General features: G+C 41.3%; 1 protein-coding gene across 6 annotated transcripts in view; it reads left to right on the top strand.

Annotated features, from left to right (window-relative positions):
• Positions 1–24005, top strand: part of IGF1 (insulin like growth factor 1) — a 70598-nt gene extending 46593 nt beyond the window's left edge. For 4 of the 6 annotated variants that reach the window (XM_016223212.2, XM_016223213.2, XM_016223215.2 and 1 more), the window contains exons 3-4: positions 4056–4237; positions 18698–24005. In XM_016223212.2, coding sequence (XP_016078698.1) covers positions 4056–4237; positions 18698–18757 — 242 coding nt within the window. In that variant the 3' untranslated portion in view covers positions 18758–24005. Of the gene's footprint in view, positions 1–4055; positions 4238–5690; positions 5853–18697 lie in introns of those variants that run through there. The other 2 variants (XM_016223216.1, XM_087814859.1) reach the window with 1 other exon arrangement.
• The last annotated feature ends 264 nt before the right edge of the window (positions 24006–24269 follow it).

The following is a 24269-nucleotide window of genomic DNA, read 5'->3' as shown; positions in this document are numbered from 1 at the left end:
GAATTTAGAATGTCCTTTAGTTAGCAATTTCTAGAGCAGAGTTTTATTCCCTGGAACCCAAAGATTAAGTGATATCTTCAGAACTGCATAGTTCCCTATTTGGAAAATGTTTGCCTTTTTCATGACTTAAATACCCATTCTTCAAATCAACGTCTCCGTTCTTTAGTGGTAAAATTAAAATAATTAAAGCATTCTCAATAAACAAGAGAGGACGTTTCAAAGAGAATTAAAGTTTAGCATAATGTACCAGTTACATCCCCAGAAACCTGGAAGAAACACAAGCGTACCCAGCCCCAGTAGAGGCTGCACTGTTTTCACCAGTGATGAATGACCAGAGCTCTCTGCTCGAGAAGCGATGACCCCAGTGAACTCTCAGCCTTACACCTTCTCCTTCAGGGATGGAGGGAAGCGGGTAGCTTGCAACCAGGACAAAATGTGAGCCTCAGCTAATTGGTGTGGTTTTGATGATGCCACATTTCTGCCCCAAACCCTTGTAACTAGCAAGTTTGCCCTGAAGATTATTGAATTACTCCACTGATCATGCATTATTTAAAGGGAAGTGCTGTTATTATAGAAGCCAGCTGTTTAACCATTGGAATTCTGTCTGTTGGCCAACTTTCAACATAGAGCCGTGCACTGTGACTACACATGATATCTACACACAGAGGGGTCATGGGCCCAGGTGAGGGTGGGGCAGCTCGTCTGCTAAGCCATCTTTGGTTTGCATTCTCTGGAGAAAAAGTTACTGACAAAATAAATATATAAATATGTACAGTGTCAATGTCAAGACTTGGCCAACAAGAAAAATTCTGTTAAATGTTATAAATGCCTGTCCACTCTAACGACTGAGTGTGTAGACACTTCATAATGCCAGTATGACAGATCGCTGGGACTGTACCCAGTTGCAGAAGGGACTGTTCCAGTCACCTGTCTTTTGTTTTAGCATCAAGTAAGGAAAAGTGTTTGGAGCATCTTGGGGGGCTCAAATGATAAATAGAAAACAAATTTTCACTTTCTAAGTTAGAAAATATTCCAACCTTTTCCTGGAAGACAGTGTAAATGGCTTTCAACCATATTGAATATTTGGCCTGGGTGGGTTTCCTTCTGCATGTCTTCACTTGTCACAGAGTCTTCGGAATAGAAAGGACCATGACCGTCATATACCGTGTTCAATACAGGAACATGATCCTAGGATCTATCACAGGTGTTCGTACGACCTTTACTTAACTGCTCCCAGCAATGGGAAGTTCATTACTTTAAAAAGAAGTCTGTCCCATTTTTTAAACTTTTGAGTTCAAATTGTTAGAATTTTTTTTTCTTATATTTAGCCAATATTTCCCTTTCACCTACCAAATTCTGATTCCACCCACTGGAGCAGAACTGCATGGTGCCTGGTGGGGAGTTTTTAAAGGAAAAGATGAAATAATTCACTCTGTCACGTTTAAAAATCAGTCATAATGACCATAGCTGCAATTTAGAAGTCATTAAAAATACTTTTTTTTTTTTTTCCAAAATTGATACTGGAGCAAATTAGGTTACTGCCTTTCTAGTAAACCACATTGTCTCAGGTTTCTAGTGTTAGCCCGAAGCAACAGTGTCTTTATTTTGGTTCTGAAAAAAAGTAATGTGAAGCATTTGAAGATAAAGGGCAAAACTTTGACCCTCAACTATGGCCTCTCAATTGGTGAGAAATGATTTTTTAAATTAAATATCTTGATGTAGAAACAGAGACCAAGCCTATACGACATTTCAAAGGACTAATTGAACTTTAAAAGGCAACAGGTAAACCCTGTTATATTCATATATTCCCAATGAAGTTCAATTCGTCCATTGCAGATGCTTTGAAAAGACAAAGGAAAACATCTTTATAGGATTGTAGTAGAATAACTGATAGTTACATTTATGGCAAAATCCAAGTCTCTATACCACTATTTCAACAACATCTGAAAAAAAATATGGACATAAGGTAAATTTTCTTTATAAAACATTACAGAAAAGTACTAAATGTCTCTGTTCCTAAATTCATTGATTATGGACTAAACATGCCCAGCTATTTTATAGACTCAGTGAGTCTTCTGCACTAGCCGATCTCCCAGTGGCAAGTGAAAGCCCTGCTCAGGCTCCAGAGGGGGCCAGCTGCCTGGTCCCCTAGACCCCTCAATCCCGAGGAGCCCACAGGGTTTGCCCCCAGCGAGAACAGCAGACCCCACCCAGAGAGACCACAACTGAACCCTCACTGAGTTACTGCCCCCTGCTGCCCTAAGAATGACAATAGACCTTCCTTCTGGGGAGGAAGCATCCCCAGGCTCCTGTGCCAAACACCAGGAAAACATCTGTGTTCTCAGAAGATGCCACTAATGGCTGGCCCTTCAAGCAGCAAGGCTGCCAGGCTAGCTTGGTGATGGGCTGTGACCCTGGGTCTGATCTCCCCAAACCAGAGTTCAAAAAATACATGAGGGATTTTGATTCTCAAAAACTCCATCCTAAAGAATGGTGTCATTATGCAAACATAAGACTTTTTTATTTAAAATATAATGCTGTCTTCCATGTCAGGAGTTAAGATCAAATATATGTCAGATTGACTAACTGAATTCTTTTGGATCAATGGTGTACAAATTTTCTTCCATGAAGCCTGAAAGTCAGTGGAGAAAACCCAGGCCCCCTACCTCCCAAGGGAGTTAAAGGGACAGGAGAGAAAACTGAGACTTGGTCCCCTTGCCCCCTCCTGAGTCAGGGCAGTTTTACTTTTGCCTGTTTTACATATGGGTGTATAAGTAAGATTTGGTTTAACAGAAGCTCTATTACGACAAAAAGCTTACAAAGAATCCAGGTACATTTTAAGGTCCATGCAAGCTTGTTTTGCCCTTTCTTTTCACTCTAGAGCCAGGAAAAGTGTGTTCAAATCAAAACAAAAAATGAAAGCAGACCAAAACCTACTTGCCAAGTAGAGAGGTCTAATTGATTTGCAAATATCAAGAGAAATTTGACTCACGGTTCCCTATGGGCAATCCAAGCCACACGAAAGGGACATTTAGTTCATTTTGTCTCTGTTTAATAATTATTCTATAACAAGACAGAACTGATTATCCTGGTCTCTCTGGGGTGATAGGAGAGGGAGCCCTATCACATCGGTATTGTCATCAGTTCTAAGTTCCAAGGTTTCTGGATGCAATCAACAGTAACACTGCTTCTTTCACAGACCACATAAGATCCTGGAAAGGGGTGCGTAGAGGAAGCAAACCAATATTTATTTAGGACCTACTACGTGTGGTGGTACTCTAAGCACTTTCCATACATTTTCTCACATAATCCTCAAACAGTCCTTACAAGGAAGATATCGTTAACCTCACGTTATTAATAAGTAAACTGAGGCCCAGGAAGTTTAAATGACTTGTCCAGAGTTACACAACAGGCCTCCCGGGCTCTATGAAGCACTTGGGCTTTGCAGAGGGAAGATCTGAGTTTAAATCTTGATTCTACCATTTACTGCGTAATGACCTGGAGTAAATCATTCCCAACTCTGACTCTCAGTCTCCACATCAGGAAAGTAGAGTCTTTCTAGATTTAGACCCTCACTGATGCTCACTCTGATTTTACAGTGGAAGCAATTCAGCAAAAGAGCAAATATCTAAGCCATCCTGCCTGGAAAAACTATGTAGATTTGCTAAAAAGATCAAGGAAACTGAATATATGATCTTCTATTTAATTAACATCTCTAGCAGCCTCTCAACTAAGCCAATATATAAGGAAAGGCTAGCATTGGGCACACACGAGACTGTTGACTAAAGGTTGCTGAGAACTTCAGGAGAATGAACACCAAGTGCGTCATGAATGAGCTAGTGCTAACGAGCGTGACACAGACTCCGGGAGACATACTGGAATCCAGAAGCATCTGTGGGGACAGGAATTGTTGGAGAAGCTTCAAAAAGAGGTTGACATGCACATGTGTGGGCAGACGAGGGCCAAGGAGGGGAGGGTTCTCGGAGGCCGGGTGGAAACGTGGAGATGGGCTATTCCACTCTAAAGCCAGGCCACTCTGCGTTTCGTTTGCACAGACAAGCCCACAGGGTACGGCTCCACCAGTCGGAGGGCCCCCCAGATCGGCATCGTGGACGAGTGCTGCTTCCGGAGCTGCGACCTGAGAAGGCTGGAGATGTACTGCGCGCCCCTCAAGCCTGCCAAGGCGGCCCGCTCCGTCCGCGCCCAGCGCCACACCGACGTGCCCAAGGCTCAGAAGGTAAGCGGGGGGGGGATCGGGCCATCCTCTAGGGATCTGTGTCTTATACGTGTGGGTGGGCCAACGGTAATTATGTCCCCGCAGTCTCCCGGCTTATGGGTCAGTTCAGCCGCCTTCTCACCCCAGATGCCCATCTCCTTGGTCACCGTGCATTGCAGTCTCTCTCGCGCTGCTCTGGGCGATCTGGTGACCAGGAGGCGGCGGAGGCCAGTGACTAAACGTGGGCTTTGGGATCAGACAAAACTGAAGTCCTCGCTTCGCAATCACCAGCTGATCGCCCTAGCGAAATAACGTAACCTATGCGAGCCTCGCTGTCATCCGTAAAGTTAGGACAACGGTCATAGCTACCGCATCAGGTCGCTGTAAGAATTAAGTTAACGCACGTACGGTGTTTTCCACGTGTCTGCGCAACACAGCTGTTGGACAAGTGTTAACATCTGTCATAACTGTAATTAACAACAAAGCCTGGAAACTTTCAAGTCCTAGTATTCTACAAAGGTGCCAAAAAATAAATAAAAAAATCTAAAATGGGAACTATTTGAAATTCACATTCAGGGGCAATTGTGATTAAAGAAAAGACATTAAAAATACAAATTTCTGTTTGGCTCAAAGAATACCTAGAAATTTCTAATGATCCAAATTTGCAGGTGCCTTGTTTTTAAGAGCTAGACTTCAAAGAAACCTTAGAGGTACTGTCTCTGCCATCAAAAGTCCATAAATCATCCGATGCACGTTCGTCACCTGATACATTCTTGTTGAGTGAGTGAATGAATGAGTGTACAAATGGATGTAAGTGATTAACTAAAATTTTAGTCATGAGGTAGAAAGAATGAGACTGAAAAAGAAGGTGAAGGAGGGAAAAGAAAGCGAGGAAGACTGAGTAAAGCGTCTCCTCGGGGACTCTGTTGACAAAATGAAAAATAATACGAAACAAAAACCCACCACCTGAGGTTTTAATCTTTGGAGCCCAAATAGCATAGTGCCGAAATCCCAAGAGGAGAGGCCGAGACCTTTACAGTGACATCTTTGCTGCTTCCTGGTCCCGAGGCAGGAGGAGGCCCGGGGGGCTGAGCAGAGATATGTCTCCGGGGAGCCACCTTAAGGGGTAGAAAGGGACCAGGCACAACTTGGTGCCCAAAGAACACAGCAGGGAGCAAGCGCCACAGAAGTTGCTTTGAGGCGAATGAGACTGGAAAGTTGCGCTGGGGATGCTGAAGGGAGGTTAACTCTTTTTCTTCCCAGGTGACCCAGTGCCTCTCAATTTCTAGTTGGGGACAGGGTGGGGGTCAGAGATGTTGAGCCTTGTGACTGAGGTCTAGACACCCGTCCAACACCAGTGCCGCCTCCCGCGGCCCACGGAGCCCGGGCATTCTGGGCTGACTCAGAGGCTCTGCCTGCGGGCCACCGAGGGGCCCGCCTGTTCTCAATGCCATTATTTTTGTGATGTTTACAGTATCAGCCCCCATCCACCAACAAGAAAAAGAAGTCTCAGAGGAGGAGGAAAGGTGGGCCAAAGAAACACCCAGGAGGGGAACAGAAGGAGGGGACGGAAGCAAGTCAGCAGATGAGAGGAACGAAGAAAGAGCAGAGGAGGGAGACTGGAGCTAGGAACTGACCACAGAAGCGGAGAGGACAATGAGGAGGAAGCAGACGCGGGACAGAGGAGTGGGAGTGCGGGACAGGAGACGAAGACCGGTAGCCTAGCCGAGCCAGAGACCGAGCCTGTGTAGGGTGTGGCTGTTAAACGTGGCGAAAATGGAAACGAAGCGTGCTGCCCCCAAGAGAGTCCAAAGAAAAGCAGTGGCGAAAATGCAAAAAGAACGAAAATTATAAAAGAGCCAAATAAGCCAGTTTCCTTCCTCCGAAAAACAGTTAAATAAAAGATTAAGATTAAAAAGCATCAAGGCTTTTATATACATTTCAAAATGTTGTGTGAATCTATTACAGAAGAATTGCTCATGTCAATATATGTCCAGAGTTAAATGTTAGCCCCAAATTCTCCACAGGACTGAATTGTGTCATAGGATTCCCAAATTTACTTTCCTGCAATGGCCTTGGAGGCCGCATTTCTTAGTCAAGCCCAGGTTTGGGCCAAAGGGCATCCAGTATTTGCCTAAAGGCCTGTGAGGTAACCTATGAGAGGAGGTCATTGAACTTTTTATTTTTTTGCACTTTGGAATCAGATATAAAAGATGTATAAGTTTGCTAGGGCTGCTATAACAAATACCACAGACTAGGTGGCTTAAACAACAGGAAGTTATTTTCACATACTTCTGGAGGCTGGAAGTCCAAGATCAAGGTGTCGGCAGGGTTGGTTCCTTCTGAGAAATATTAGGGAAGGACCTATTCCAGGCCTTTCTCTATGGCTTGTAATTGGTCTTCTCCCTGTGTCTTCACATCATCCTCCCTCTATGTACATCTTTGTGCCCAAATTTCCTCCTTTTATAAGGACACTGATCGTATTGGATTAGGACCCACCATAACGACCTCATTTTAACTTAATTGCCTGGATGCTGACCCCCCCCCCCCCCCATCTCCAAATACAGTCTCATTTTGAGGTACTGGAAGTTGGCACTTCAACATGTGAATTTTGGGGTGGGTGGCATAATCCAGCCCATAACTGGAGACTTCTGATGTATGGCTACTGCCGTCTGATTCCACCTCCTAAAATATTCTCTCTTGTTCTGTTTCTCTCACTTTCATTCACACACACACACACACACACACACACACACACACACACACACACACACACACCTAGCTTTTAGATCTGAAATCCTAAGAGTTTCTGCTCCATGGAAATACTAGGACATTTATAAGGCTGCAACAGGCCTCAGAAATCATTTGCTTCAATCTCTCCATTTTAAAGATAAGGATACTGAGATCCAGAAATGGGTAAAGATGTGCTTGGGTTCCAAGCTGCCCTCCTCCTGGCCAGCAGAGAATAGCACATAATCCACATGGACTAATAAGAATTCCAAAAGAAAAAGATGGGGCAAAGTGACCCCATGAAGTCTCCCACTAATTTAATATTTTTTCACCAGAAGAACAGAATGAATGAGAGCAGGCATGCTGGATTTTCCTGAGGATAAAGAAAAGCTCAGTAGAATCACAGAATGTAGGTCTTAGAGATCTTCTCCTTTACCTTCCTTGATTTAAACAGTAGGGCTAGGTCTTCATAGATAATAAAGCATAAAGTCTCAAGATCATCCAAATTATCAATTATAAGAGCTGAGAGAGGATAAGTGCTCGGCCGAGCCAATGATGACCGACCATTGGGGTAAGAAGATGACTAAACCAAGAAGCAAGGCATTGTATCTAAGTAGCCTACGTTGACAATGTCATGGTAAAAAGAAACCTCCTTTTGGCCTAGTCCTTCATGCCCCTGCCATGCGTTCTACTTCAGGGTCATCCTCCATGGTTCACTGTAAACCCAGGCTATATAACGTATGGATATGACCAAGGCTCAGTCTAGGAGAAAAGGTCCAATCAGAAGCATATCGAAGCCACAGATGAGAGCCAAGCCACTGCTGTTGTGGTTGCAAAGTGGATCCTGGGTTATCAGAGCAGACAAAAGCCAGCCTGGTGCCTGAACACATCTGGCCAGCCACCTTATTCAGGAGATGCTGAGTTCTCCTACTAAGACATCATGAGCTAGAACCAGCTTCAGGCACAGGCCAGTACCTACTGTGACTACCACCTGAGAGTAGCCGGCAAACACACATGGCTCTTCAAGGGACCACAGTTGAGCAGAAGAATGAATAGGTCATGTCCTATGAAAAGGCTCCTTAGAGAATTATCTCTTCCTTCTTTCATTAATGATTGAATAAATGTCAATTATGAATCAAGTCTTTGGATAAACTATAATTATACCAAATGATGAACTTCATTCAAGAAGAAGTAAGACAAAGACATTAAACGAAAAAACGTAGAAAGGCAATAGAACTTTCTAGTTAAAGAATGTTTAACTCCCAGATTGTTGATTAAAACTCACTTCTTTTTGGAATGGGTTTTTATCAACTCTAAAGCAAGTCTCTTGAATGGCTACATGTGACTTCTGAATAATATGAACTAAGTAAACAGGAAGAATCTATTAGTCTCTTTCCATCTCCCCCTTTCTAGTATCAATACTAAGCACCTAGTGATATATGGTATATAATGCTGGATGGATGGATGGATGGATGGATGGATGGATGGATGGATGGATGGATGGATGGATGGACGGACTGATGGACAGATGGGCAAATGGATGATCTAGGCAGGTGAATAATGGTAGAAAGACAGATATAAAAATACATAGCACTGCTGAGATGACATGATTCCTCTCATCCTTGCATAGGATAGTGAGGCAAGTACAGAGTGAAAAAAGAGATGGCAAAGGAGTTGTGCTTAAGTAAGTGTTACATGTTTAGAATTTCCTTCTCTGGCCTCAACTGAAATCATTCAAGGACCTACTGCTAAAGGTGGCATCTGCCACCTTTAAAATCAGATGTACTTTATAGCAAATGTTATACACCTATTAGTCCCCTCAATACTTTCTTGAAGTAGGCAGAGTATTAGTCATCAGTTAAAATTCTACTGTTTTAACTGTTTCTCTTAGGGCAAATTGATGATTATATGTAAAACATAGGAATATGTAAAGAATCAGGATCCTGAAATAAAATTGTTGAAGAATATTTTTTTATTGAGTACCTACAATATGCAAACCTCTGTATTAGGCAATGAAGGAGAATTATAAAGACTGGAGAGGCAGTAAAACATAGTGGGTTAAGGGTACAGAATCTGTAATCAGACTGCCTAGGTTCAAATCCTGACTCGCTTACCAGTGGTATGACCTTGGGCAAATGATGTAACTTACCTGTGCCTCAGTTTCCTCATCTCTCAATGGGAATCTACTCAATTGAATCTATCTAATTGATTCTCATACAGTTGTGAGGATTTGAGATTTTGTGTGTGTGTGTGTGTGTGCAAATATATATTATAGTGAATGCATTGGTGCCTAGTACATAGTAAGCGCTATTAACGTTTTTGTTAATATTATTTTACTTAACTCTAAAAATTTGAGTCATCTGAAAAAGAAATAGGTCTTTTCAAGTGGAAGTAGGTCTCATATCACCCAAAACTTCAAGCCCAAGCTGCCAACACTTTTCAGTGACAAGGTAGTGGGTTTCAAGCACATGATGGAAAAAGAAAACTCAGTAACCTAAGACCCCTTCCAAATAGAGAACCCAGTTCTACAAATAATTACAACTTAAAAAGGAAGCTCGACCATCCCATGTGAGGATCCCTTAACTTTTATTTTTAGGTCACAGAATGAACTTTCAGAAAACCACCATTTTTCTCAACCGGTTAAAGTCAAATGTAATATGTGTTTTCATTTCATGGTGCCTGAGGAAAATTTAATTGTAGCATGAACTCCAGCTCTTACTAGTTTTAAGTCAGATTGCCAAAATAAATAGAAATGTGGGCTATTTCCGGGCTCACACCGCTTCCGGGACATTTCGGTTTCTAGGGCTGCCGATCTGGTGCCTTTCGCGAGCATTTGATCTCCTTTCAAACATCTCTTGAAAACAAACAAAACCTCATACAGCTTCTAATGCGAGTGCTGTTCGGGTGTAAGGGTGGAGGCGGGAAGAACTGCGCTCCAGAGAGCCTTTCCCCGCCCCCCACCAACCCCGCGGGAGAGGATGTTTTCCTAAGCAAAACATCTCGCAGTTTCTCAAAGTCATTAGCATACGGGGGGTAGATGGGGTTTATTTCCTTTACTTGCCTCTAAGAAAGGAATAGGGCTTTTTGCAGTATTTACTAGATAACAGGGAGCTGACTTTTTAAAAATTTCTATTGAATTTATTGGGGTGACATTGGTTAATAAGACTATATAGGTTTTAGGGGTACAACTCTATAGTACGTCATCTGTATATTCTATGTTCACCACCCAAGTCAAGTCTCCTTCCATCACCATTTCTCCCCCCTTTACCGTCTCCTACCCCCCCCTTCCCCTCCAGTAATCACCACAGTTGCCTGTGTCTATGTGAGCTGACTTTGAATCCAAGACCATAGCTGATAGTCTGAAGTCCGAGCGCAAGGCCTTGGCGGGACGCGTCTTTAGATGAAGCAGAATGCCCTTTACGAGGTTGGGAATGCCCATTGTAGAGGTCCTCAGCTTGTATGCCCGCCAGCTACTGATTCCTTTGAAAAGCAGTGACAATATTTATTGCCCTGAGCAAGGTAAGGCTATTTTTTAAAGAAGGAGCAGGTGAGGTTAGCAAAGGTGCTTCAGTGGCCACTGACCTTCCAGACCTACAAGGTCAGAGTCAGCTTCTCCATTCTCAAGGGCCCAGCTGAAATCTGAGCACCTTTTCCTACCGTCCACGTATTTGGGGTTCATGTTTAGGGGGGGTCTTAATGCTTTTAGTGCTACCTCATTTTTATCCAGCAACCAAAAGAGATGACTGAGAAATAAAGACTTAGGTTTAAACTCAACAAGAAATAGACATTGAGAACAGCACAGAAATAATGAGAGACATGGGGCGATAGGTCTGTGAGTGTATGCCTGGTACTTCCAGAGAGCAGCTAGGAGAGTTCTCACCATACTTAGAACTCAACGACAGCTCTGATGGGCTGTTGCTGGATAAGTAACAAGAGCTAGAAAACATCTTGGAAAATAATTAATCTTATTAACTAATGTAGTTATAGTTTAAAGACCCATTGGTCAGCAAACTAACTCTTGAGAAAGTAGAGATTTGATAAAAATAAGAATGCTAAAGGTGCATTCAACTAATTTTAACTTAAAATGCCCCTGGTGGTAATATACAATCTGTAATTAACTACAGCAAATAATTGGGGGGGAGGGGGAGGGTGTATTTTCTCTTCTTTACTTTCTCTCTCTTTGTGTATGTATGTGTGTGTGTAATTTTGTTTGTTGCACCCACTGGGGATTTGGGGTTAAGCACATTCCAAAATTATAAGTAAAAACAGCTTCCTGGCTTTTCTTTCAGTGAAGGTAAACTACTCTATAAAATTTTATCATCATTCAGGGAATGCATCATTCCTTTGTTTTCTCAAAGGTCTAGTCCTAAATTAATTGTTATTCATGAAATAAAGGGAATATTACTGAAGGGGCAGGAAGAAGTTGGTTTCCTTTTTATTGCATCTTCTAAGGATCCAGGGACTTAACCACATCCAATTTGACCTGTAGTGACCCTATAGATCAGAATCCAATAACTTTCACATAGAACCAATTTGCAACTTAGAAGCTTTCAGGTCTAATTCTCGACCCAGCACAATTGATGGTCCATGGATCCAGCCAGTTTTCCTTCCAGCTTCTACTAGAGAATGAGGTCACTGGCAAAAACTATCAAATGCCTTTTCCACCACTTTCCCCTTCTGTCACTATTAACCTCTAGCTTCCTCTCTTCACTCTGGCATACACTTTTGTCCCCACTGGATTGGATAAAGGAACATACATTTATTTGAGTAGCACAGGCCATTGTCACTCTGGAGAAAAGGTGGCAATGGTTTATACTGTCTTTCTTGGCTCTTCTGACTGGCAGAGTCAGAATTTTCATTGGAAAGTGGGATGTTAGGAGCAAAATCTATGAAAGGCTGAGCATGATGGCAACTCTTCTCTTGGGCAAAACAGCCCCAATGAAAGACTAAGAGATTTGACATCAAACCCAACTGGCCAAGTGGCCCAGGCTTCCAGGCTGGGATTCATATGCCAAAAATTTTTATAAAATTCTGTATTAAATATATAAATGTTTTATGGGCTTTTCTGCCTGGCCAACCCCAAGAGGTCAAGTAATCAAAGACCAACCATCCCTGCCATCTATGAAAATACAACGTGCTATTTCCACAGCTGTGGATAACAACTACAGTAGAACAAAAATCCCAAATGATTAGGAGCGAGCCCATGCTTAGGTGAGAGTTGGGTAGGGATTCCTGATCAGCTGACAACTATAGACTCGGGAACACTCAATATTTGTGTGATGGTATGAGTATGGTGTGCTGGAATAGTTTACGAAGCATTGCAGGACTAGAAGATATGAAAGGTATAAATGGATCAATAAGTACACAACATTATTATTATTTTCAGTATTGATTGACTGAGGCTACTATTGGATACTCTGGTTTGTCTCTTGGGTAGACAACGATGTTGGTTTCTTCTTCGAAAGGTCTCTAGGATGAAGGTAGTGAGTGCTTTTGAAGTGCTTTTGGCTCAGTGCAACAATTCTGATTTTTTAAAAACTGTATACACGCATGGATTGTTCTTGCACCATTTTCTGTCTTGGAAAAGCACTGGCTGGCACCAGGCATGTTTACTTTTCTATGCTGAGGGCTCCCATCAACCTCAAACAGATGCAAATCACTTCAACTTGTCAGAGTGTTATTTTGTTCATCCTCAAAGTTCAGGGGAGCCTTCCAAACTTCCAAAATTTCTCTCAGTTCAGGGAGGAGGAAAAGTTAGAACACAGTATTCTTTTTTGGTTTTTTATTGGATTTATTGGGGTGACACTGGTTAATACAATCACATAGGTTTCAGGCATACAATCTATGATACATCATCTGTACATTGTATTGTGTGTCCACCACCCCAAGTCAAGTCTCCTTCCATCACTATTTATCTTTCCTATTCCTTCCTCTACCTCCCTCCACTCCTCTTCCCCTCTGGTAATCACCATGCTGTTGGCTGTGTCTCTGAGTTTTGCTTGTTTGTTTCTGGCTTAATCCCTTCACCTTTTTCACCCAGCCCACAGCCACGCTCCCCTCTGACAGTGTCAGTCTGTAGAACACAGTATTTGAATGTCCTGCCCAGATCTGTCACACACACCAAGAATGAACAGAAGAGGGCGACGCCCTTTCCTGCTAATCCTGTGAACTCATCACTATTGTACTGAAATGACCCCAAAAGGTAAAAGCTCTGGCTTCACATCTCCCCAGCACGCTGTAACGTAACTCACTAAACACACTAGTTTATATATTCCAGCAGAGGTTGTACATCAGATGAAATAATCGCATTTTGGAGGCTTCATAGAAAAAAGTAATCAAATTCTGTTTATAGGTAAAAATGTGCTGAATCTTTAGCACATATCAGTGAGGTTGCTAGAATCTGGTGTTTCACTTTTTTTAAATACTTTCAGCAATTCCAAAGTCAACTCCCTCTGGGAAAGACAGTGTGCTTCAACTTTTTTCTTTAATTTAAAACTGTAACATAAACACAAACAGCTAACTAAACAAGCTGCCCCTAAAATCAACAGTCCAAGCAGCCCTGAACCCTGAAGTATTGTACAGCATCCTTCAGGACCGTTAAAGGCAACAGAAATACTTCTTGCCAGTGAGGGAAAATGCCCCTCGGAATTTTTCTTTTCTTTTCTTTTGTTTTCTTTTGTTTTCTTTTGTTTTCTTTTCTTTTGTTTTCTTTTCTTTTTCTTTTTCTTTTCTCTTCTTTTCTTTTCTTTTTTCTTTTCTTTTCTTTTCCTCCAGGCTCTTAAACCATTCTGTTAGTGATTTCTTCTTACATCATAGGCAGACGTATTTGAAATCGAGTTAGGTGGTATCCTTTCAAGAGTAAGAAAGTTGCTAGGTCGGGATAATTGTGGAAAAATGATGGGACAAATACAAGTCCTCTAATTCCTGCCCTGGGAGCCAATCCGCTATGGCCAGAGGAGAGGGTCATACTAGAAAAAATGGCCATTTCCACCATGACCACATAAAAGATAGGATGTGGTGATTTCCAGGAAAAAAACAAGAGGCTGGGCTGATGAACACTGTCCGGTTTACATACCTCTCATTTTCTGTTACAGAGGCAGCCACTCCGTCAGGAGTGCGAGTCTCTCAAAATGTGCACCTTGACCTCTGGTTTTAAAAGTCACATTCCCAAGCGATGAGCACATCACAGGGCACTCCCTGTGCGTGGCTCCCAGAGACGAAGGCTGGCCTAACCCTCCTGAATTTGAACTTGTGATTCCCTCAAGTAAAGAGATTTCAAAGCCGATCCTGACACATCTAAATTGTCCTCCACAGTTTCACATGTCTCCGGGCCAAGCCGGCAAACTAGCCAGAGCACATCCCTTTACCAGGTGAAGAGCTGATGCCTGGGCCATCTTTTCAAGCCTCCACTGCTCATTTTTTCCCTCTATTTTTCCCTTCCTAGGAGAAGGTCAATGCTGAGCTGGGACCTTATGCTGTATAACAGATGATTATTCCATGCTGGACAGTATTTTCCCAGTATTTTCATAGGTTGCCAGGCCTCTTTTAGACTTTATGTCATGCAATACTCAGCTTGTTTGGAGTGGCGGAGGTGGAAACATAGTCTATTGAAAATATCACTGCTTCCTCCCTGAAAATGAAAGGAGCCTATTACCATCCTTCCTTTAGATTCCTTCTCTCAGGCAAAAATCTCATAAAGATAGGCAGGGAGGAAAGAAGGGTGTATAATACCCATGGGGTTAGCTTTTGCTCACTGAATACTGTGCTACTAGCCTCTGCCAGTGGTTACGTACAAATGGGGCTCACACTCCTAGTTGGAAGGCCACCCACCCCCTAAGCCAGTATCTACCACCATCTGGGATCATGGGCAGCTCATGACATGATGAACTACAGTTATTTGGGAGAGATTTGGGCCTTGAGGCACCAGGCGTTGTTTGACCTCTTGGGGAGGCGGTATGGCAGAGCAGCCAGCTGGTGAGCTCCAGGGTCAGAAGGAACTCATGCAAATCCCAGCTATAGTCACATCTGCCCTGCAAAGAAATCAGGCAAATTGTTTAGCTTTCAGCAGCTTTCTATTCCTTAGAGGTAAAATGGGCCTGGCACTAGTACCTGCCTCCAAAAAAAATGGCAGAAATAAATAAGAAAATACCTTCAATTAACATACATAATGCAGTGTCCAGCATGTTATATGTGTTCAAGTGATGAAATTGTTATTCTTTTCTTAAAATAATGCATTGTTTTATTTTTAGTCCTAGGTCTATCAATTTGTTCCTATGTGACCTCAAGCAATTTACTAAATCTTAGGGAGCCTCAAATTATATATAAAAGTGATGATGCAAATGATATCCTCCCAGGAGGTTATTCTGAGGATTCTGTGAGATTACTGGGTAAACTGTAAAGTGTCTGCAATGTTATTATCAATATTATTATCATTGCCATTGTTACCAGCTCTCAGTGACCTTCTTAATCAAAAAGTTTGTGCACAGCTTTCCTTTGAAATGCCAGGAGCTAGGATTAGAGCCCAGAGGTAATGGGAGAATGTGAAGGACCCCTTCAAGGTGTTTTCCAGCTTCATAAAGATCCGTGGAGAGTTCACAATGTGTAATCATGTATATTGCAAATTAAGCCCTTCTCAAACTGATTCCCCGATGAGTAGGTCAACCCTTTCTTCAGAGAAATAAATTTCCTCAACCAACCCTGGTGAGCTAGAGAACCAACTTTTTTTTTTTCTTTTTAAATAATCTTACCTTCCCTGGTGTCAATAGGAAACAGTATTTACTCACTACTGTTTTCCTTTCAAAAATCTGTCTAGCTGCATACTAGAAACTGCTCGGGCTGGCTTGTTTGTCTTGGACAAGCTGTTAAAGTGAAAAGTTTTTGCTTGGCCGAATGTGGGACAGTTTCATAACCCTTCAAGAAGTGCACAGAAAGCGGGTGCCAGTTCCGATGGCTGCCTCGGCCATGCCTCCACTTGCTGCCCATTGTCAAGGGTGGTCAGCGTAATTAAATTAAGACAATGAACAAAGCAACAGATGCAACTGAGACCAAATCCCCGAGTGCTTTTGTTTGGTCCCTGTCATTGTCTGCAACAAAGAAGTCACATGTGAGAGCCTGGGAAAAGAGCCAAATGCAAACCAGGCAACATCCCAGCTGGTTGTGAACGGCCCCCACCGAACATGTGTGTGCATGGGAACCATGCTCCTCAGGGCAGGGGTGCCTTCCTCAAGTGAGCTGCTCCCCGTGGCTCTGCTGTGCTGACAGACCCAGAAGGACTAGGCCGGGCCCTTAGTCCAGGCTTTCCACCTCACACCTCAGCTTTGAGACAAAAGAAGAATGTCCCTGCAGGAAAAAGGATGCCATCTGTATGGCTGGCCAGTCTAACCTCATCTGTCTGTGCTCCAGCCCTCATGAATTTGAAGAGTGAAGCTCAGGAGATACCTGAATTTCTTTTTCTGCAAATCTGGGATTTAATTGGACTTGAGAGGAAGACTAAAGATTAAACACCTCATGTGTCTTTCTTTTAATTTGTTAGTTCCTTCTTGACTAGTTTCCTAGTTTAGGTATTTCCCCCAGTCTTAAAAATATTTTTTTCTAAATTGGTAGAAAAAAGGTAAAACTCAAATTAGCATATTTTCAGACCTGTTAGTTAATTTAGTCAGTATTTTGATAGAGTAGTATCCTTAGTAATAGCTATTTGGAGTTGTGATAGCCACACAGCTTATCAGTAGGGTCTGCTGAGAATTGATGAGAAATGCATCAAGGAGTTTGGGGTGACAGTGATCCTACTGTGTGGCCCCATATGTCTTTCTCCCATTTTTCTGAAGAACTCCTTTATGAAAGCAAAATAAGATGTAAGATTAGGACTGCACATTTACTGGTAATTTAACAGTAGATGTTTTATTCAGCAAGAAATACATGTTAAGTGGACTTAATAAAAGGCATATGATGTTTGGAGAAAGGTGCCAGGATTTTAAACAGATGGCATTTCAAACTATCCTCTACAAATGCCCAGTTTCTTCCCACAAGCTTTTTGTTCAGTGGCCATTGAGCTATTTTCATGAACACTTTTACACAGTGATACCATCTTCCTTCTATTCAGTCCCTACTGGATAGTGACCATCGACTTACAAAGTGCTAACTGGCTTTTATGAAGGACTTGGTGATATAATGTTCCAGGTAGAGCTGAAAAGCATGTGTAAGGAAAATCACCAAATCCCTATGAGCCTTAGCTCAGGGATTAGGAGTTGATTCTGCCCCAGCTTCTCGTCCTCTCCAGGTATCAGGTCTGAGCGGCCGTAAAGGCCCCTTATGATGATCTCGAAGCACCTAACAGTGATTGGGTGAGTGGTCATTACCTTAGCCAGAAGGAAGAGTTTGGAGATTCCAGCCACCATGGAAAGAACTCTTGATTTTGGTCTTGATGGAAACATGCTCTCAAAAAAAAAAAAAAAAAGGCCTCTGTAGATCTTTAAACCCTATTCTGTCCCAATGTCCCAGTAATTATCCATTACATTCTCCTATACCTGCGTCCTGGCTAGAGGTGAAACCAAGAGAAAAAGCACCTCATATTTATGGTGCAAATGCCCCTTCCTCCTGGATTTCATTTCACATCTTCTTAGTCTGGATAAACTTTGCTATTGAAATGTCTTCGAGGATAAAATAATAACTATGGGGAAAGTATAACAACTTGATTCTGCACATTACCAGAGTCCATTAAACTCATTTATTCATTCATTTAATTCATTCTACGGCTATGTAGTGAACACGTGCAAAATCCTGGGTGCTGTGCTAAAGATGGGGCTGTGATGCTGAGCAGGAAGCCCCTGCTACTCTGGGGCTTCTGCTCTAAGCAAAACTCGGTATCCCTCGGATGAAAGCGTTGCTTGTTGATGAGCGAATGGTAACATCAAAGCAGGGAACCCTGGAGTTTTAGTCCAGGAATGGTTCCTCTCCAATAAAGGGGAAATAATGATAAGAAGACGACTAAGATAATAATAATAATAATTAATAATAATAATTCTTATATAGTGTTTACCATGTGCCAGACCTATTTATTGTAAGTGCTTTTACGTATTAATTCTCTAATCTTTAATTCTACGAGGTAAAAACTATTATTATCCTACTTAATGGGCAAAATTGAGACACAAGAGATTGTCACTTGAAGTAGTGCACAGAGCTAGAAAATGGAAGAGCTGGGATTTGAGCCAAGCTCAGTATGTCTGTGATTTTACAGACTCTAAATCAGTTACGAATTTTCCTGCTCTTCTAAAACTCTGTCTTTCTTCAAAGAGGAAAAAAAAAAAATGAAAAAGAAATATCCTTTTTTTACAGAAATTAAAACAGAGCAAAATGCAATAAAACAATGGAGAATCACCCCAAAATATGATTTTTTTCCTCACTGAGAAAAGATGCCACAGGCCAGGAGACTGAATTTTTAGGACCTCCTTTCTATCAATGAATCTGTGATAGCAGCAGATGAATACAAACAGAGTATTTTGTGTGGTTAGAAAGCATCTGTGGACCCCATGCCACCAGCGCACAGAGAAGTAGCTTGAGTGAGGTTTAGCTAAACTAAAAACTGAGAGCCTATTTCCTTAAATACGTCTTTCTCAGAAAACACTGGCCCAGGCTCTCTGTTAGGTCGACTCGTGAGCCATGAGCTGTGAAAGGCAGAGACCCGATGGGAGAAGCGGACGAGAGGGTGCCTGAGACTTCACCGAGTTAATGTCACTGTTTGTCCCTTGTTTTCAGGAAGTACATTTGAAGAACACAAGTAGAGGGAATGCGGGAAATAAGAACTACAGAATGTAGGAGGACCTTCCTGAGGCTGAAGAAAGGCGTGCCACCGGCAGGATCTTTGCTCTGCATGAGTCACCAGTTAAACACCAGAAGACCTACCAAAAAATAAGTTTGATAACATTTCAAAAGATGGGCATTTCCCCAATGAAATACACAAGTAACCATTTCAAACATTGTCTTTAGGAGTGATTGTTAAAAGCTTTGCACCTTGCAAAAACGGTCCTGGCGTTGGTAGATTGCTGTTGAAACTTTATCAATAACATTCTATAGAGAAAAATCTATCTATCTATCTATCTATCTATCTATCTATCTATCTATCTATCTATCTATCATCTATCATCTATATATCTTAGTCCCTGCCTCTCAAGAGCCACAAATGCATGGGTGTTGTCTAGATCCAGTTGCACTAAATTTGCCTCTGAATCTTGGCTGCTGGAGCCATTCATTCAGCAGTCTTGTCTAAGTGGTTTATTAATTTTTTTTTATTTGCACTTCTTTCTACACAGCACAGGCTAGTTGTTTTGCAGCGTCTGATGCCCTTGTCTGTCTGTCCCTGCCCGCCCCCCTTCGTCGCCTTGTATTTGCTGAAGTCGGCCTCCTCCGTAGCGGCAGTGCGCAGTCCAGGAGCACACCAATACTACCCACGAGACCCTGCCTGTGGCATTTGTACCAAATATAAGTTGGGTGCATTTATTTTCGACACAAAGCTTTATTTTTCCACATCTTGCTCAAAAGAAAATGCAAATAGTTGCAACTTTGAGGCCAAACGTTCTTAGGTGTTATGTGTTAAGCACAGAAAGTCTCAACTCTCAACAGTTCCTTCCAGTGGCGAGTTAGTGTGCGACCTAATTAGTAACTTCTCTTTGATTTTTTCCATATAGAGCACTATGTAAATTTCGCATATTGACAATACAGGATATATCAGACAGTATGTAAAACTCTCTTTTTTTAGTACAATGGTGCTATTTTGTAGTTTGTTATATGAAAGAGTCTGGCCAAAACGGTAAGAGGCGAAAGCAAAACCAAACAGGATGCCTGGAGCCAAAGGTGACACAGAGGGGAAGGGCACTAAGAATCTGTCCACCTGGGAGGAAGGCAGAGTACCCCCATCACGCCTTCCAAGAGAGACCGAAGACGCAAAGTCCACCGATGCAGATTCGTTTGGCGAGTCCAGAGAGGAGTGGAAAAAGCAGAAGGCTAGGAATTTTGCAGTCCTGGTTTCTTTTTCTCACAAAAGAAACAAACATCTGAGGACTCGGCCATGGACTCACCACTTTGTGACCTTGGGCAAGTCACTTCACCTCTCTGTGCCTCAGTTTCCTCATCTGCAAAATGGGGCAATATGCCATCTTCCTACCTCACAGGGGTGGTGTGAGGATTAAAAAGATAAAGCTCCAGATTATTATCCTGGGTTGCTATGAGGGTGTAAGGTCAGAGCCCCTGAGTTGCTGGGATGCAAGGAATTCTATAAACAGCCCATTCAGAGCATAGCTAGAAAATTAATTAGCCAAATGCCCCTGACATGCCAATTTTTGTCAATGAAGCTATCCAATTAAGTATCCAACTTGCAAGTTGCTAGTTGCAGCTTGATCTCATTTAAAACAGTTTTCAAAATAAGTTAGAAACATTTGATTAACAACTTGATTTTGAATTCTGCATTTGGGTTCATAAACACAAAATGGAAAGAGAGAAATGAAAAGAAAAAAAGAGAAAAAGGAAAAGATTTCTACCAGCAAAAGGGTGATTATTCGATTTGTTAGCACTCGCTGACTGTTCCAGGCAGTTACTAGAAATCTAGTAATAGTTCTTTTAATATTATAAATGATACTCTATTCATTTTGAAAAACACAGTTATTCCTTCTTTAGGCAATCTAAAATAATGGCCCAAGATTTCAACTATTGAAATAATATCTAATAAAATGTCACACTTTCTTTAATAAATTTTGCTTTTATCTTTGGCATATATATAAAAAATTTGGTTTTTGTTAAAATACTTTTGATTAGAGTTACTAGTTTCGAGGCAAAAATTTCCTTCACAACTAGGAGTCTTCCCTCATGTCTACTTAGGAGAGTAACCCCTAGCCCTCCATGGATGTGTCTTATCCATTCAACTAAAAATTTGGTATCAAGAAAATCTAATGGTGAGGACAGGCCATGGTGACCTAAAAAATGTTTCCTGTCTATGTACCAAGATTTTCTTATTAGAACAATGAATCATCCACCATTCAGATCTTTTATCTGCCTTAGAGCTTTTTGGTGAAAAGCAACCAGGTTTGATTATTTCACGCATATTTTTATCTTTTTACTCTTGGAAAGTACATCTATGTGGGGGGAAAATTACCATGTTTACTTTTCATCCCACTTATTCACCTCAAGGTTCAGAGGCCAGAAATGAAAACACAATAATAAAGATTTCCTAGATCTCAGAACATATGCAAGAAGAAGGCCTCTTCAGATGTCAAAGGAACTATGAGTCATTTTTCCCTTCATCTGTTTTCCAGGCATATGGGTTCTGTGAAGTGAGGTGCTGGAACCCTCTTCCCAAAATGGCACTTCTACTTTTTATTTCTTGTTCCTAGAGTGCACCTTTTTAAACCACTAACTCCTAGCAACACTTTACATGCAATCTTCTGCCAACCTATGGGTTTCCAGACCTAGCTGAATAGGGCAATTATAAGAATGTCTATGACTTGATTCGCTTAGTAATTCTGTTCATAGCCCAGATGCCCCAGTGAGGAAAGCTTAAATAGGCAAAGATATCATCTTTCTTAACTTTTTCAACACATAATCCTCTCCAACTGTATCATAAATTAACTCATTAAGAATTAACTAATTATTACACTAACCCACTATCTTATTTTCAAATGAATAAAAACTAGAAGACGATTTGATGTCAACTTTAAAAGTCAGTTGGTCACCATGTCCTACAGCAGAATGAACCAGAATTGACAGAGAGGGAGCACCTAAAATTTCACAACTCAAAACTTTATAAGTTTTGCTTTAGAACTTTAAAATGAGGCAATTTCAGGATGCTTATGAAAGAGCCATAAATACTGGTGGGAATTAACTTTCAACGTATAGGCTTATTTCCAATTTAAATGACAGAATACCTAGGTCAAATTTCTGCTCCCACTTCCCCAAATAGTATAACAGCATTATTTGAACTTTTTAAGATGAGGAGTCTCCACTGAGAAAGCTAATGTATCTTTCCATCAGAATCCACTCTTCTAGGGCTAAAGAAAAACTCCCCCAACACATCACACACACACACCCTTAGAGTCCAGTGGAATACTAAAAAAAAAAAAATCACTTCCTTGAAAAATCTGTTAAAAAAAGAAAGCCTGGCCTCCCTGAGAATCCTTCCCCTCTGGGAATGTCAATGTTTGTGTAGATGGAACCATCTCATGCACTGTGGCTCCAGGGGTTCGGTTACTCGTCCATGCAACTTGGGAGTAGGATTAAATTGGAAGATGTAGCACAATTTTGCTTTCCCATTTATTGTTTGGCCAGCTATGCCAATGTGGTGCTATTGTTTCTTTAAGAAAGTACTTGACTTAAAAAAAGGAAAAAAAAGAAAAAAAAGAAAGCATAGACATATTTTTTTAAAGTGTAAAAACGACAATTCTATAGCTCGACGGCTTAATAAAGCAGCACTAGGTCTAGTCACCACCACCTCTCCACTTCTTATCACTCACAGGTAGCAGACTATTCACCAAATTGTGAGTTTGGTGGTGTGGGGCAGAAGATGGAAATTTTTTAGAATCACAAGGCTCCATTATTTTGTTGGCTCTCAAATTTGGCAAAATTAGCACTATGTTACCCAATCTGAACACCTTGATCAAAAGCATGGGATATAAATGGGGCAAAAAACCCCACAAAAACCTTATAGGCAAATGGCAGAACTAAAAAGATGATTAAGGCACTTATTGATTTTTGTGTGTGTATGCTCTCTGCTCAAAAACAGATATTCAGCAAGTAGAGAAAATACAAAGAGAAAAAAATGCATAGATTCACCTGCTAAAAATAGCATCTGCCAGGTCTCCCTTGAGTAAATTTTGGCATTGACTGGTTTATAAAAGATGTATTTTCCCTTCATCTAAACATTTCAAGAGCAATGGCTCCCATTAAAAGCAATCACTGATATTATGGGGAAGTGTTGGAAAGTATTTCCTTATGAGATGGGGGTTATCTACTGATAAGGAAAGAGAAGAATTGATGAGGAAGCGTTGAAAGAGATGGCTAACAATCTGTGAAGACTTTTTTGTTTTTGTTTTTTACTTTATACAGTCTTTATGAATATCTTCATGGTCAAAAATGACTTGGTTCTTTCTTCTTTTATATTGGAATGAGGGATGATACGTTAAACCCAGCAGACTCTTTAAAACTATAGGCTAGATAGAAATGTATGTTTGATTCGTTGAAACTCTAATCAGACTAATTAAAATGTTTTTGCTATTTTCAATCTTAAAGGATTGTCCTAAGTCATTAGAGACAGATCCTGTTGGGCTCTCCTCTTAGGAAAGAGCATTCCCACTCAAATCACCTGGGCTTTCCCAGCAATGTTTTCAAAAGATAAATCTGACTTATGCATCATTGTGGCATCATTTACTTTAAATAGAAGAATTGTGATCTTTACGCCCCTCTCCTGCAATGATCATCAAGTCCAAAATCTGAGGAGGCAAAAACAAGAAGAAAACTTTGTTGGTTCTTTGTTTTTGGTTTGTTTGTTTGTTTGTTTTCAATACTAGTGTTTAATCCTATAATACATATTTGCTTATCAATATTTTAATATGCTAAAAGACTTTCCTGTTAGGTATTAGAAACTGATGCATAGATATCTTTTTTGTATGATTTCTATTTAAAAAATAAAGGAGATGAGAAGACCATCTGAAGCTTTAAGTGCGAACGGTACAAGATAAAGATACCAATTTAAATAACCAAGTCCCATCCGGAACAATACTTTCTTTTTTAGGAAACCTCCATAGATAAGACAGAGGCCCAGGGAATTTTGGAAACTGTCTTCGTTCCTCCCAGTCCTTATTTTTTACCATCTGCCTCGAAATTTTATGGAGGGCTGACCAAGCTGGAGCCCCAGAATTAAAGGGACTTCTTTAAAAACATACATTTTACATGTTGCCTCTTAATTACTGATTATGCATTGATCTTAAGCATGGTCCCTCTTTCCCCCCATTCTTCAGCTGTCATTGATAAGGTCTTTTGGGGTGGGGGGCGGGAGGGAGAGAACATTTTTTTAATATAATGTTCTCAAGTCCAAGTATCACTGTCCAGGTGAAATAGGAGTTAACATGGAGGAGACAGAGTTCCTCCTACTTAACCCCCGCAGAATCACCTTCAAGATGACCTTTCCTGACCCTTAGACCCTGCCCTGTTTTAAATCGCCCTAAAATAAACATTACACATTCTCTTTTGCCCAAAATTCACTGGGTTAAAAGTAGGAAAAACGAATATGGGGCTCGAAAATCCCTTCCAAGCCCCCCGCTGGCCCCACTCACTCACCCAGGGC

This window comes from Miniopterus natalensis, chromosome 2 (genome assembly GCF_054644295.1).
Source record: "Miniopterus natalensis isolate mMinNat1 chromosome 2, mMinNat1.hap1, whole genome shotgun sequence".
Lineage (NCBI taxonomy): Eukaryota > Metazoa > Chordata > Mammalia > Chiroptera > Miniopteridae > Miniopterus > Miniopterus natalensis.
The sequence above is the reverse complement of the archived record's forward strand: the minus strand, read 5'-3'. Positions and strand labels throughout refer to the sequence as shown.